The sequence below is a fragment of the Crinia signifera genome, chromosome 6 (assembly GCF_055691185.1).
Source record: "Crinia signifera chromosome 6, ASM5569118v1, whole genome shotgun sequence".
Lineage (NCBI taxonomy): Eukaryota > Metazoa > Chordata > Amphibia > Anura > Myobatrachidae > Crinia > Crinia signifera.
Window position 1 is genome coordinate 21,768,898 of NC_139222.1, and position 16,554 is coordinate 21,785,451.

At 43.4% G+C, this 16,554-nt stretch overlaps 3 protein-coding genes across 4 annotated transcripts in view; 1 reads left to right on the forward strand and 2 right to left on the reverse strand.

Moving 5' to 3' along the window:
• The window catches only part of LOC146007459 (uncharacterized), a 606,258-nt gene that overhangs the window by 131,713 nt on the left and 457,991 nt on the right, over positions 1-16,554 (reverse strand). The gene's annotated exons all lie outside the window — the stretch shown is intronic.
• Positions 1-16,554, forward strand: part of LOC146007468 (uncharacterized) — a 158,660-nt gene that overhangs the window by 19,533 nt on the left and 122,573 nt on the right. The gene's annotated exons all lie outside the window — the stretch shown is intronic.
• The window catches only part of LOC146007455 (uncharacterized), a 202,042-nt gene that overhangs the window by 2,047 nt on the left and 183,441 nt on the right, over positions 1-16,554 (reverse strand). Inside the window, exon 6 of one of the 2 annotated variants that reach the window (XM_083145814.1) lies at positions 546-4,105. The exons of the other annotated variant lie outside the window; for it this stretch is intronic. Within the exon in view, the coding sequence (XP_083001940.1) occupies positions 2,601-4,105 (1,505 nt within the window). The 3' untranslated portion in view covers positions 546-2,600. Of the gene's footprint in view, positions 1-545; positions 4,106-16,554 lie in introns of those variants that run through there. 2 annotated transcript variants of the gene reach the window in all.

Genomic DNA, 16,554 nt, shown 5'->3' on the forward strand with positions numbered 1-16,554 from the left:
GTATCAGTCATTTCTAAACACTTTATTACAATTCTAAATGTAATTACAGCAAATCTGACTGTTGGCGAAAAGAGAAAATAAATCGGTACTTGTTTCCTAGCACGGCCACACCGATTTACATCGGGGTGGTCGTGTCGGAAAAATCGGGTCGATCGCATCGCATGCGATGCGATTGACGCGACCGACCCGATTTTTTGATTGAATGAAATGTAAATCGGGTCCCTGGGACCCGATTTTACATTGGATTCAATGTAAAATATTCCCTAGACCCCCAAATTAAACGACGTAAACCCCACCCCACGATAGACGCCAACCCGAAGCGTGGCGAGCGCAGCGAGCCCGCAAGGGGCGGCGGTGCGCGTCCTCCGACCTTTTCATTCCCCTACTATCCACGTCGGCGTGGAGTTGAGAATAGAATAGTGTGGCGAGCGCAGCGAGCCACCGAGCCCGAAGCGTGGCGAGCGGACGCGTATACCTGTGAAGTTATACGCGTCCGCTCGCCACGCTTCGGGCTCGGTGGCTCGCCACACTATTCTATTCTCAACTCCACGCCGACGTGGATAGTAGGGGAATGAAAAGGTAGGGGAATGAAAAGGAAAGGGGAATGTTATTGGTCCCGACCGACGCGATGCCCCCCGATTTTGACCCTTTGCCGGCAAAATGGACCTGATTTCAAAGGAAATCGGGTCCATCGTGTGGATCGTGTACCTTAACTTAAAGGTACACGATCCACACGATTGTGGCCATGCTAGGAAACAAGTACCAATAAATCAACTAGAACAGACCCACCTTAATAATGCACAATGCAACCACCCAGTCACTGTGACATCACCAACAGAACAGCAGCCATTGGCCAGTAACATTTCCCTGTCATCTTCATAGGACTGGAAGCCTCGTTATCAGTGATGTCCAACCCCAATGTCCACCCAAACACTGACCTGCACCCATGGTAAATCCTAATTAAATGCAGGGAAGACTCTTCATATAACTTTTTGCTTCCAGAGCTATTCATTATATTCTGGTTCTAACTGGTTTCTAGACCTACTCAGTGTCCCCAATCTATGTTATAGACAAGACCAGGATTCATTCCCTTCTCTTCATGGTCTGTGTACATAGGTATGATCAGAGGAATGCGTGGACGCCCAGTCAGGAGCCAGTCACCCTGCACTAGAATAGTCTCTGGAGACGACAGAGCAGATCCAAGTAAATCCACAGAACTCAAACTACGTCTAGTAGATCCAGATCATCTCAGGAAAAGGCTGAAGGAGGATAAACCAGAAAAATTGAATTTTTACCTCCAAAATCTTATTTCTGAAGCCATGGTGGATGTTGGGATGATGGGTATGGTTTGGATTGGAGGACCCAGGCATCATGGAGTTAAGTTCTGGAGTTAGGCTCCTCCTACCCTATTCCCCCCTGTCCTCAGGAACCAGTAAAACTTATCAAGCTGAGTAACTGGTATAGGAGAGAAGATCACACAGAGGAACACGCACCGAGCACAAGCATAACACTGCCCTGACTGTGTCCAAAGCTAGCAGAACTCTGCCAAGACAGGTGTAAATCTTCTTTTTGACTTTCAGCCCATGGTGGATTCTGGGACTATGGGACATCACAAAGCTGTCCCTTTATGGGTGGGAACACTCCGGAGCTGTACTGAAGACCCCTTACCTGAAAGCAGCATCTGCTGAGGCAAAGGTGTCAAAATGATGGAATTTGATGAACATATGCACAGAAGCCCACGTGGATGCTCTACAGGAAACACTGGTGGGCGGTGCCCATGAAGCACCAACAGACCAAGTGGAGAAGGCCTTCACTGAAACAGGCACGAGTTTCTCCACCAACAGATTGGCCTGGCAAATGGCGAGACACAACTAGTGAGCCAAGGCCTGTTTTGAGGCAGGCCAGCCTAACTTGTGTACATCATAAAAGTACGAAGACTCAGGTTTGCTAAAGGAGTGGTCAAACACACATAAATACGCAGGGCCCTGACCACAACCAATGTCTCCAAAGAATCAGAGACTGAAGAAGTTCTCGAGAATAAACTGGTACAAAAATGTTCCTGGTTCGTCACAACCATAGGCAGATATCCTGTCTAGTTCGTAATACCGCTCTGTCCTCATGGAACACCAAAAAAGTGTGAATGATGAGAGAGGCCCCTTAGTTCGAATCTCTACGAGCAGAGGACATGGCCAAAAGAAAAACATGTGATCCATGGAATCCCAATGGCTCAAAATGGAGCTCCCTGAAGTTTATGAAGGACTAGTGACAAATCCCACGGATGAATCAAAGGATGCACCAGAGGTCAAAGGTGTAGCACCCCCTGCAAAAAGAGTATGAATTGTGAAAGAAGCTGCCAATTGTTATTGAAATAACACAGAGAGGGAGGAGACCTGGACCTTCGAGGAGGAACAATGAAGGCCCAAGTCCAAATCTTTTTGCAGAAAGCCAGAACACTGTAGAGTTGATAGACCTTTGGGTCATAGACTACCTGATTTACGTGCAAAATATTTTCCACACGCAGAACATGGAAATGGTTTCTCACCTGTGTGACTTCTCTGATGTATAACAAGACCTGATTCATCTGCAAAACATTTTCCACACTAAGAACATGGAAATGGTTTCTCACCTGTGTGAATTATCTGATGTTTAACAAGATTTGATTTCTGAGTAAAACATTTTCCACACTCAGAACATGGAAATGGTTTCTCACCTGTGTGAATTTTCTGATGTTTAACAAGATGTGATTTCTGAGTAAAACTTTTCACACACTCAGAACATGGAAATGGTTTCTCACCTGTGTGAATTCTCTGATGTTTAACAAGATATGATTTCTGAGTAAAACATTTTCCACACTCAGAACATTGAAATGGTTTCTCACCTGTGTGAATTTTCTGATGTAAAAGAAGATGTGATTTCCGTGGAAAACATTTCACACACTCAGAACATGGAAATGGTTTCTCACCTGTGTGAATTCTCTGATGTTTAACAAGATATGATTTCTGAGTAAAACATTTTCCACACTCAGAACATGGAAATGGTTTCTCACCTGTGTGACTTCTCTGATGAATAACAAGTTCTGATTTCTGAGTAAAACATTTTCCACACTCAGAACATGGAAATGGTTTCTCACCTGTGTGACTTCTCTGATGAATATCAAGTTCTGATTTCTGAGTAAAACATTTTCCACACTCAGAACATGGAAATGGTTTCTCACCTGTGTGAATTCTCTGATGTAAAACAAGATGTGATTTCCGTTTAAAACATTTCCCACACTCAGAACATGGAAATTGTTTCTCACCTGTGTGAATTCTCTGATGTTTAACAAGATCTAATTTATCTGCAAAACATTTTCCACACTCAGAGCATGGAAATGGTTTCTCACCTGTGTGAGCCCTCTGATGTTTAACAAGATCTGATTTATCTGCAAAACATTTTCCACACTCAGAACATGGAAATGGTTTCTCACCCGTGTGAATTCTCTGATGTACAACAATATGTGATTTCCGAGTAAAATACTTTCCACACTCAGAACATGGAAATGGTTTCTCACCTGTGTGAATTCTCTGATGTACAACAAGATGTGATTTCCGTGTAAAACGTTTCCCACACTCAGAACATGGAAATGGTTCCTCACCTGTGTGAATTCTCTGATGTTTAACAAGACCTGATTTATCTGCAAAACATTTTCCACACTCAGAGCATGGAAATGGTTTCTCACCTGTGTGAGCCCTCTGATGTTTAACAAGATCTGATTTATCTGCAAAACATTTTCCACACTCAGAACATGGAAATGGTTTCTCACCTGTGTGAATTCTCTGATGTATAATGAGATATGATTTCCGTGTAAAACATTTCCCACACACAGAACATGGAAAGCCTGCATTAGCTGTATGACCTGTACTACGTGTAACAATGGCAGAGTTATTAGGAGTAGAATCCCCTTGAGTTGAAGGATCAGATGATGAATTTGCACGATAAAGCACTGGATGTATATCTGAGATAATGGTGTTTTCTCCTGGAGAATCTCCTATGATGTTATCTTCTATTTTAATGTCTGGAAACAAAATTAGATCTCCCATCACGATATTTTTCCTTCTGTCTTCATCTGCCGAGAATGAAATAAATTGTACGGAAATAAAAACAATGATCTTACACTGAGGAGCAGATTGTCATTGTATCAGTCATTTCTAAACACTTTATTACAATTCTAAATGTACTTACAGCAAATCTGACTGTTGGCAAAGAGAGAAAATAAATCACCTAGAACAGACCCGCCTTAATAATGCACAATGCAACCACCCAGTCACTGTGACATCACCAACAGAACAGCAGCCATTGGCCAGTAACATTTCCCTGCCATCGTCACAGGACTGGAAGCCTCGTTATCAGTGATGTCCAACCCTAATGTCCACCCAAACACTGACCTGCACCCATGGTAAATCCTAATTAAATGCAGGGAAGACTTCATATAACTTTTTGCTTCCAGAGCTATTCATTATATTCTGGATCTAACTGGTCTTTAGACCGACTCAGTGTCCCCAATCTATGTTATAGACAAGACCAGGACTCATTCCCTTCTCTTCATGGTCTGTGTACATAGGTATGATAAGAGGAATGCGTGGACGCCCAGTCAGGAGCCAGTCACCCTGCACTAGAATAGTCTCTGGAGGCGAGACAGAGCAGATCCAAGTAAATCCACAGAACTCAAACTACGTCTAGTAGATCCAGATCATCTCAAGAAGAGGCTGAAGGAGGATAAACCAGAAAAATTAAATTTTTACCTGCAAAATCTTCTGAAGCCATGGTGGATGTTGGGATTATGGGTATGGTTTGGATTGGAGGACCCAGGCATCATGGAGTTAACTTCTGGAGTTAGGCTCCTCCTACCCTATTCCCCCCTGTCCTTAGGAACCAGTAAAACTTAACAAGCTAAGTAACTGGTATAGGAGAGAATACCACACAGAGGAACACGCACCGAGCACAAGCATAACACTCCCCTGACTGTGTCCAAACCTAGCAGGACTCTGCCCAGACAGAGGTGTAAATCTTCTTTTTGACTTTCAGCCCATGGGGGATTCTGGGACTATGGGATGACACAAAGCTGTCCCTTTATGGGTGAGAACGCTCCTAAGCTGTACTGAAGACCCCTTACCTGAAAGCAGCATCTGCTGAGGCAAAGTTGTCAAAATGATGGAATTTGATGAACATATGCACAGAAGCCCACGTGGATGCTCTGCAGGAAACACTAGCGGGCAGTACCCACAAAGCACCAACAGACCAAGTGGAGAAGGCCTTCACTGAAACTGGCATGAGTTTCTCCACCAACAGATTGGCCTGGCAAATGGTGAGACACAACTAGGGAGCCAAGGCCTGTTTTGAGGCAGGCCAGACTAACTTGTGTACATCATAAAGTACAAAGACTCAGGTTTGCTAAAGGAGTGGTCAAACACACATAAATACGCAGGGCCCCGACCACAACCAAGAAGAAGAAAGTTCTCGAGAAAAAACTGGTACAAAAATGTTCCTGGTTCGTCACAACCATAGGCAGATATCTTGTCTAGTTTGTAATACCGCTCAGTCCTCATGGAACACCCAAAAGTGTGAATGATGAGAGAGGGCCCCTAAGTTTGAATCTACGAGCAGAGGACATGGGCAAAAGAAAAACATGTGATCCATGGAATCCATTGGCTAGAAATGGAGCTCCCTGAAGTTTATGAAGGACTAGTGACAAATCCCTGGACCTTCAAGGAGAAACAATGAAGGCCCAAGTCCAAACCTCTTTGCAGGAACTCCAGAAAACTGGAGAAATGATGGACCTTTGGGTTATAGCATTTGAAGCGCACCATTGGAAGTACCGTTGCCAAACCCTATGATAAATCCTGGCAGAGGATAGTTTGCGAGCTGCGAGCATGTTTGAATGACCTGAGATGATAATCCTCTCGCTCTTAAGATTGACCACTCAACAGCCACCCCTTCTAATTCAATTGGAGGAGATCCAGGTGATGACAAAGTCCATGAGACTATAGGTCCGGCCAAAGTGGGAGATGGTTTGGAGGGGCAACCAGCAGTCTGAGAAGTTCCATGTACTCAGATAATCTGGAGCCACCCGAATGGTGGTCACCTTCTCATTTTTCAGCCGACCCAATACTTGTATAAGAATAGCAATGAGAGGAAAGCTGTATACCATTTGGAATGGCCAAGGTGCTGAGAGGCCACCCAAAAAGCATTCTGCTGGATCCCTGGGTCCAAGAGCTGTACATGTTTAGCTGCCTGGAGGCCATTAGGTCCACCAGAGGTTGACCCCAGCATTTTGTCAAAAGGTAAAATACCTCTGGGTGAAGCAGCCATTCTCCTGAATGGACATCTTGTAGACTCAAGAATTAGTTCAAGACTACTGGGATGTGCACTGCCGATAGGGAGGGAAGAAACTGTTCCACCCACCTGAGAATCATAGTGACTTCTACCATGGTGGTGCAACTCCTGGTCCTGCCCTGGTAATTTATATAGCACAGCTGGCATATTGCCTGTTTATATCTGCACTGGCCTGTTGTGGAGCATTGGTTCCCTCTGACGAAGAGCAAAGTAGATTGCCTGTAATTCCAATACGTTGATGGGCAGGCACATTTCGTGGCTTGCTCATAAACCCTGAAAGGAACGATCTTCCACCTCGCCCCAACCTCGGAGACTGGCGTCTGTGGTTGGCAGAATCTAGTAGTGATTCCCAAAGGTGCGACCCATGCTGGGATGAGAAGGTTTGAGCCAACATAGGGGAGAGAGGCAAATGAAGGTAGCATTTGGTCTTGAGGTGGAAGTGAGAGCGACTACACTGATGGAGCAGCTCCAGCTGTAGTGGTTTGGAGTGAAACTGGTGAACTTGACATATTGGAATGTGGAGATAGGCGTCCTGAATAACTAAAGAAGCCATGAAGTCTCCCGGTTCCAGATTCTGAAGCATGGATTAAAGAGACTCCATTCTGAATTTGGGTACTCTCAGGAACAGGTTGCGCTGTTTCATGTTGAGAATGCTGTGGAAAGACCCACTGGGCTTCCACACCAAGAAAAAGTTTAAATAGAAACCCATTCTGTGATGAGAAGGAGGGACAGGGGTGATCGTTGCAATCTGCAGAACAGAAGAAATGAGTGAATGAGTGAAGGGCAGAAGCCTTGGTGACATCTAGCAGGCAGACCGGTGGTAACAAAGTGAAACAGGGTTAGTTTAAAAAATGAAAGAGCGTAGCCGAAAAATACAATGGAATCTAATCTGTCTTGGAGGTCATTTATACAATGGCAAAGTCCAGGAACCAACCACCCAACCTGGAAACCCCCAGGATTGGACTTCCGGCATGAGAAAAAGAGCTTGCCATCCTTCTAAGGGGAATGACTGCGACCAGACCAAGCTTGATGGGGTTTTAATTTCTGGGTTTTCGGGGAGGAGGACTGGAGCCTTTAGGATGACTTACTTCTAACCCTGCCCTGAGCCTTAAAAGCCAGAAAATAATGTTGTCTGGCTTTGGTAGGCCCCAAAAGCAAGAAGGCCGTCTTAAAAGCCGCTTTAGTGGCTATGAATGTTACATTTCAGCCCAAGGAGTACAGTTCTGGAGATTAGGAGAAACAAGACACGCACTAGGCGAGTCGAGCAGCGCTTGAATCAATGAATGATACCAGATAGTAAAAATATCAAATTTTACTGTTAAAATACATACAAAACAATATAATACATGAAATACATAAATAAAACCAGTATAATGGATAAGGTGGGGAAATAAACGTAAAGTGGAATTAATGGAAATAATAAAAATGGATAAATGAATCCCCGCCTCAATGGACACGTCTGAGTCAGTTAAGGTGGTCACTTTGTGAAAAACAGGTAAGTGCACATTACCAGTTGGAGATGGGATGTCCTTTATGGTTAGCAGAACTGGGAGTCCTCACGATGTCTGTGGCTGAATGGGTTGCCACTGGAGGAAGGTAGCTCGCTTGATGTTGTTGGAACCTCTTGATTGGGGTGAGAGAAGATGTTGATGTCTCGAATCACCAGAGGGGGAGCTATGATGGTACACCCAATGGGTAGTTCTGCAATTTTGTGGAGTCTGGCTTCCGTGCCCAGGAGTACCTCTCACTGGTGTAGATGTTGTTTACCAGGAGTTCCTCAGCACGGTGTCCGCCAAAAGAAATTATCCACAGTAGAAGTGATGAATAGGTAGTGACCACAAAGATAGTGAATATTCACAGCGATATCCAGAGGCTGGGGTAGATCACCTAACGCGTTTCACTGCGTCCTGCAGCTTTATCAAAGGTGTGGAGGACTGGTTAACTAGTACAGGTATATATACCCCTCCTAATGGGGGAATCAATACACCTGTGAAGTGTAATTGACAGTTTCATTTCATACAATATAAACAAAAACAGTGCATAGAGAGACGACAATTTGAAAAAATGGGTGACATTAAGGTATATGACTCACCCCAATACAGGGCTAAATATTCAAGTAAATTAAAGAATATCTCCTCGGACAACAAAAGTACCTATAGGAAACCTTACCAGGGTAATAATACCAACCCTGAACACATTCACCAGGTATCAGGAGCTAGACCTAAAGACCCCACAAGTAGGACCTCCAAAACACCCCACTCAGATCAACATTTTTTAGGATCCCGCCCCTACAGGGAAATGGAAGATATCAGGGGGGAGGTACGCCAAAGAAAAGACGTCACTCAAGCATAGAGGAGCAAGAGGAGGAAAGAGGGTTCAACGCAAGAAATTAACATCTGCAAAACCAATCACTAATATTTTCAATATTTCCTCAAGACAACTTAGTGAAGTAGAGTCTAAATTATTACAAAAAGGTTTGAAATTTTCGCCCTCCACTGACGCAAATATTTTCACACTCTTTATCGAACTCAATCGATACATTCGCACATTGTGCCGACAGAGATATTTCTCTTCACAAAGGTCTCTTAAAAATAATGATCCTGGATTCCCCATTTTTCTGGATAGCGGTGACCAGACCTCTCTGGACACTTTGGCAGAGCTATGGGTAGAGAGTAACAACTCCCCCAAAAAAATCTTCGATATAGACAAGTCTAAACTAAAAAACAAATCTGACTTTTATCCAATAAAGGCGAAAGGAACAAGTATTGAGTCTTTTTATAAAACGACACTTGACGACTTCAAGGAACTTTGTTCCTCTGAAAAACGTAAATCTAAATATAAATTTAGAGATAACCTTACCATATGGGAGAAAAAAGCCCTTGCCGGTCTCACTGGGGACACCTCCATTGTCTTCAGGGAGGCCGACAAGGGCGGAGGAATTGTCATCCAGGACAGAGTGTGTTATGTGGACGAAGCACTCCGTCAACTGTCCAACCTTTCCTTCTATATCAAATTACCCACTAATCCCACCCAAAAATATATTTTGGAGCTGAAGGCACTTCTTGACCAAGCCACTTTGGATTCTGTTATTTCTAAAGAGGAATATTACTTTTTATTTAACCCTCACCCTTTGGTCCCCATTTTCTATCACCTACCTAAAATTCACGAACACCTCACTTCCCCACCTGGCCGTCCCATTATTTCTGGTGTCCAATCACTCACTTCCAATCTTTCACAATTTGTTGATTTACACTTACAATCACGAGTTTCCACCCTCAGATCACACATCCGTGACTCCACTCATTTCTTAAATTTGATCAAAGATATAACTTGGAAAGAGACCTACCACTTTCTAACCCTTGATGTGGAGAGTCTCTATTCAAATATACCACACGAGTTGGGTATTAAAACCATTTCCAAAAGACTAAGGGAGGATGGTGATCTGACGGTGGAACTACAACTTTTCCTCACAGATTCTATTTCATTTATCCTCAAACACAATTATTTTCTTTTCCAGGACACTTTTTACTTACAGGTGATGGGAACGGCCATGGGGACCAGATTCGCGCCAAGTTACGCTAACCTCTATATGGGGGAGGTTGAGGACCAACTCATTTGGGGGTCCTCCTTTGGTGCGAATCTGGTCCTCTATGGCCGTTACATAGACGACTTATTCTTTATTTGGGATGGGGACATCACATCTATCACTGCTTTCGTTTCACACCTTAATTCCAATCCCTTCAATCTTAGGTTTACTCATGACTTTCACCCCCAAACGATTAACTTTCTTGACCTCACTTTAAGAAGTGCCAACGGCTCCATACAAACTAGCAATTACCAAAAACCAGGTAATACAAACTCATACTTAAACTTTAACTCATACTTAAACTTTAAGAGTGCTCATTACCCCCCTTGGGTGAAAAATATCCCCAAGGGACAGATGTTACGACTCAGGCGAAACTGTTCCGAACTAGAATCCTTTGACAATCAAGCAAGGGATCTCATCACTGCATTCCAGAATTGTGGATACCCTTCCCAATTAGTCCAGGAAGCGTATAAATCCAGTAGAGAAAGAGACAGATCTGCTCTCTTATGTGACAAACGCCCCACAGATTCCTTCTCTATCAGAGAGAACCGCATCTCTTTTATCTCTACTTTTAATAGAGACTATCAAGACATACAAAAAATTATAAGAAAAAATCACTCAATACTAAAACAGGACCCTCTGCTGAGAGAGATATTGCCCCCTCAACCCTCCTTTATTTTCAGAAAAAATAAATCATTAAAAAACCTGTTAGCTCCTAGCTGTTTGAAGGACCTTAAAATAACATCTAAAACACCAACCCCATCACTAGATTGGCTCCCAACAAAACCATTGGGGTGTTACAAGTGTGGTGGTAACCAATGCATTACGTGTAATTTCATGACCAATAAATTAACAATAATAAATACACCCACCGAGAAGATTAATATAAAAGGATTTATTAATTGCAATACACCTTTTACCATATATCTCCTGACCTGTTCGTGCAACTTAAAATATGTGGGCAGGACAACTCGGCCTTTGAGGACTAGATTCCTCGAACACCGTCGCAACATAATCAAAGGTTCCTTACTTCACAGTGTCTCGAGGCACTTTTCCGAATATCACGAAAATAATCCCAAACATTTGAAGTTAACCGGATTAGAACATGTACCACCAACAAAGAGGGGTGGAGACAGGTTCCGCACCTTATGCAGACAAGAGATTTTCTGGACCTTTAAAATGGACTGCCTATTCCCTAGGGGCCTCAATGAGGCAATGGAACTTAACATTGTCCTTTGATGCTCCTCAATTTCCTCCGCACTAGCCCCTCCCTCGCCCTCCCCCCCCGCCCTCCACACCCTCCCTCCCCCCCCCCCCTTCCCCTCCCCTCTTCCTCTGGTTTCCAATACCCTCCCAAATTAAGTAGTTATTATAAATTTGTTTACAACATCTAATTGGTATAGAACATCCCTATCTAATAATATTAACCATATGTATGTGGGAAAGTGATAATGTTGTGATTATAAAAGCATCACCACCCTTCAACAAAGTATCATTAATTCAACCCCCCAAAATATTTCCATATGGATACAGTGAAACCCTTCATGTATATGAACTATAAGAATCTTGTGAAATTGTACATATATATATGGATCATGGTATTCTTCATTCTACCCTTTGAATGAATTTGTGTTTATCATGCTATATCTCCAGTTTACTTTTTAATGTGTGTTATTTCTGAAAAAAACTCAGTAATATCTATGCCGTTTTAGTGGAACTATTGTATAAAATATATATTGGTTGTGCAATCCTGTTTTTCACTAGATAAGTATATTTTAGGATATACATAGGAGTGACTGATCATGTGACTAATCCTTGGAACGCATCTGCGCTCCACCTAATGATGAATTAACTTCTCACTACATTTCCGCATCCCATTGTAGGGTTTGCGGTCATGTGACATACACGTGACCAACTTCGTCAGTTTATGACGCAGGGTCATGTGTCATTCATTACTATTATCAGGATTGGCCCGCTCTTCTCCTGTCTAGGCATACTGTTATTACGGTATTTCCTATTCCGGGGTAAAAGCGGAAGTGACTCACTCCAGTATATGGAACGCCCAGCGTCTCTCACGCTTACTATTACTATAGATCTCCCCTTTCTCTTCCGGGTTACATGCGGAAGTAATCTGCTTTCATGTGGAACGCATTTGCGTTTCATTCACGCAGCGTTCTTCACATCACACTATGTATCAAGCTAGAACTCTGCGCTATTACTCACTCACTACTTTTACTGTAATTAAGCTACCAAACGAGTGTTATAGTGATCAATTACTCCAAAGGATGGTTTTTCCACTCTGCTGACAACTCTACTCATTCCGGTCATGTGATCCATTCGGGTCACATGATCGGAGCTTAAACACTAAATAAAGGATTTTATATGCATTTTTACTGTGATTATTCGCTTTACAATGATTATATTGCTTCTAGATAATGATATATGTCTGCCTTCTTCTCTATGCACTGTTTTTGTTTATATTGTATGAAATGAAACTGTCAATTACACTTCACAGGTGTATTGATTCCCCCATTAGGAGGGGTATATATACCTGTACTAGTTAACCAGTCCTCCACACCTTTGATAAAGCTGCAGGACGCAGTGAAACGCGTTAGGTGATCTACCCCAGCCTCTGGATATCGCTGTGAATATTCACTATCTTTGTGGTCACTACCTATTCATCACTTCTACTGTGGATAATTTCTTTTGGCGGACACCGTGCTGAGGAACTCCTGGTAAACAACATCTACACCAGTGAGAGGTACTCCTGGGCACGGAAGCCAGACTCCACAAAATTGCAGAACTACCCATTGGGTGTACCATCATAGCTCCCCCTCTGGTGATTCGAGACATCAACATCTTCTCTCACCCCAATCAAGAGGTTCCAACAACATCAAGCGAGCTACCTTCCTCCAGTGGCAACCCATTCAGCCACAGACATCGTGAGGACTCCCAGTTCTGCTAACCATAAAGGACATCCCATCTCCAACTGGTAATGTGCACTTACCTGTTTTTCACAAAGTGACCACCTTAACTGACTCAGACGTGTCCATTGAGGCGGGGATTCATTTATCCATTTTTATTATTTCCATTAATTCCACTTTACGTTTATTTCCCCACCTTATCCATTATACTGGTTTTATTTATGTATTTCATGTATTATATTGTTTTGTATGTATTTTAACAGTAAAATTTGATATTTTTACTATCTGGTATCATTCATTGATTCAAGCGCTGCTCGACTCGCCTAGTGCGTGTCTTGTTTCTCCTCTTTTCCAAAAGTGGGGAGTGACTACCCCCACACCCGAGCAGCAGCTTTATCGGAGATCCAGCTCAGTACCAGGCGCCTGATTATTCCTAGTGAATAAAAACCCCTTTTTTTCCAGTTCTGGAGATTGGTAGAGCTACTAAGACCCTTTTGGAATCGTTATCAGCTTTCCAGGAGTGCAGCCACAGGGCCCTATGAGCTGCCTCTGAGGAAGCCAAAATCTTAGAGGCTAAGACACTAAAACCCAAGACTTTCTTATGGAAGTACGCACCTGTTTCCCTGATATTGTCGAACAGTGACAATAGCACAGAAGGATGAGCCCCCAACTGAAGGCCTTCCACTAGAGAGTCTGCAAAAATACCAGATGGAGCATCTGCCTCCTTAATCTTCAATACAGTATGGACAGATTTAACTAGAGCATCTGCCCTGGCCGGTTTCATATGATCCTCAGGGGCTTCACACCAAGTTTCCTCACCCGAGGAGTCCTCAGACTGGGATTCCTCTATCTGTGAGGATAGGGAAGAGGTTTATGGGAAACAGAGGTTACTAGGGCCTATTGCAGGAATTCCGAAACCTGAACAAACCCCTGCATGGACTGGGACGCACCTTGAAGTCAAGGAGGTTCCAGCCGGTATACAGTCAACAGTATCTAGGTCGACACCTAAAAATGGTCAACAAACATCTGGTAAACATTGACCAAAGGTCCACACAAGCAAAATGTCAACATGAAAATGATCGACACAGGAAAAAATCAACATGAGTTTTTCCACAGTTTTTGCTGTCTATATCGACATGGACACTGTATAAACGTGTCAACACATGTGGATCCTCCCCGATACTGAGGGAAATCCCAGTGATGTCAGTCACTGAGACTCCCTCAACCAATCAGCTCATCCCTTATTGGATGTAGCCATTTCCAGTGGTATCACATGCGGTTCCTCAAGTCCGGGGGTCGGGCAACACGATATTTAAAAAAGGAAAAAGATGACCCTGCGAATTTTAGACCCGTGAGCTTAACGTCAATCGTAGGGAGATTATTTGAGAGAATTTTAGGAGATGTATCCAAGAATACCTAGAAATGAATAATATAATCACTAGTCATCAACATGGGTTTGTAAAGAATCGTTCATTCCAAACTAACCTAATAAGTTATTTGAGGACATTAGCAGAAACCTAGACATTGGCAATGCTGTAGATGAGGGATTCCTATCAAAGGCACATACAAAGCGGGATAAAAACAATTGAGGATTTGGGACTAGGGGTTAAAATTTGTAGCTGGGTAAGAATCTGGCTGCACGATACAGAACAGAGGGTGGTGGTAAACGGAGCATTATCAAGTTGGATGCCAGTACTAAGTGGAGTACCACAGGGTTCAGTGTTAGAGCCTCTTCTATTCATTAATGATCAGTCCTCAGGACCCCACATAGTTTACGTTTTCCAGGTCACTGGCAGGTGCAGCTAATTATTTCACTAGTGAATCTGTGAGGACACCTGCAAAACATGCACTGTGTGGGGTCCTGAGGACCGACTTTGAGAACCTGTGATATAGAAGATGTGATACTAAGCAGAATCTTAATTTTTGCAGATGAAACAAAAATGTGCAGGGTGGTTACAATGGTTGAGATGGTCAACATTCTACAGAGGGACTTAGATAAACTTCATGAATGGACTGATGCATGGAAAATGAGGTACAATGTAGATAAATGTAAGGTGATGCATCTCGGAGGGCATAACCAGGGTGCGACTTATACAAATGGAGGAGAATTGGGCAAATCAGATTGGAAAAGGACCTAGGAGCCCAAATTGACAACAAACTAGGGCACAGTGCTCAGTGTCATGGTGCAGCCACTAAGGCCAACAGGATACCAGCCTGTATAAGAAGGGGCATGGAAACTAGGGAAGACAATGTAATTATACCACTGTACAGGGCACTGTTTAGACCTCCCCTGGAATTTGGAGTGCAATTCTGGTCCCCACACTACAAAAAAAGACATTCTGGAACTGGAAAAAGTCCAGAGAAGTCCTTAAGCTATAAGGACAGACTGGCTAAATTAGAAATGGTTACCCTAGAAAAGGTGAGACATGCTTAACTTTCATACATATATTCAGAGGGCAATATTGTAAACTATCAGGCAACCTCTTTACCCTGAGGTTGGAAACTAGGACACGTGGGCATGCACTCAAACTAGAGAAGATTCTGTACCCATAGAAGGAAAGGGTTATTTACGGTCAGGGCAGGTAAAGGTTTGGACACTCTTCCAGGAAAAGTGGTGATGGCAGACACATTGAACACATTTAAAATAAGGTTGAATAAACATCTACTGGAACAGAACATCCAAAGGTACAAATAAGCACTATTCAGCCATAGTTGGAACGGGATGCAGTAAATTTCCCGGCGTTCAGAATCCCGACCGCCGAAATCCCGAAACTTTCTCCCTCCGTGGGTGTCCACGACACCCACAGAGGGAGAGTAAATTAGCGTGCCGAGCGTAGCGAGGCACCGGGCCTGCTGCGTGGCGAGCGCAGCGAGCCCGCAAGGGGGGGGGGGGCGCTCCACGTCCCCCCCTTGTCGGGTCGGGATTTCGGCGGTCGGGATTTTGAATGCCGGGATTCGATACCGTACATATGCATTGGAACATATGATAATACTAAAATAGGGATATCACAATTAGTCCATACCACCTAACAGGTCCTGTATAAGGATGAACTGGATGGATACAATTCTTTTTTCAACCTCTACTACTATGTTACTATGTAGTCCGACAGCACAACCCATTGTTGTTATTATTTTACGCCAAAAAATAAACACAGCACCCATCTCCTAGGAGGACCGGGGACAGCCCTAGATGGGTGAAGCCTGGAGGGAAGCCCTTTATTGGGGTAGTCCCCACTCCCACAGGGACCTTGTCCACAAGGTGATGCTTTGTGGCAGGAGGAGCTTATGTAAAAAGTGCCATCACTCTGTTAGCTGTTGGTGCCCAGTGCTGGACCCCTACTCTTTTTTTGTCCCCCGTATTTTTGGAAGCAGGAATTTTTCAAGAAACCGGTGCTAATTTCTTAAATAAGGTGGGACCTCATCACTTTGGTCCCTCATATTTGGGAACCCAAAACTGACCGAAAGAGCATGGGCCAGGTTATACTCAAGGGGGAACCCCATGCCAATTTTTTAATTTTTAAACAGTTTTTTTTTAGAAAAGCATGCACAGGCCTCACTGATCTCTGCATGGTTCCAGCAAACTTGCATGCCGGAAGCAGGCATATTTTACTGGTGATTTTTGGTAATGTTTAGGCTGGGATTTGAGAAATTTACAATTACAATTGCGATTAC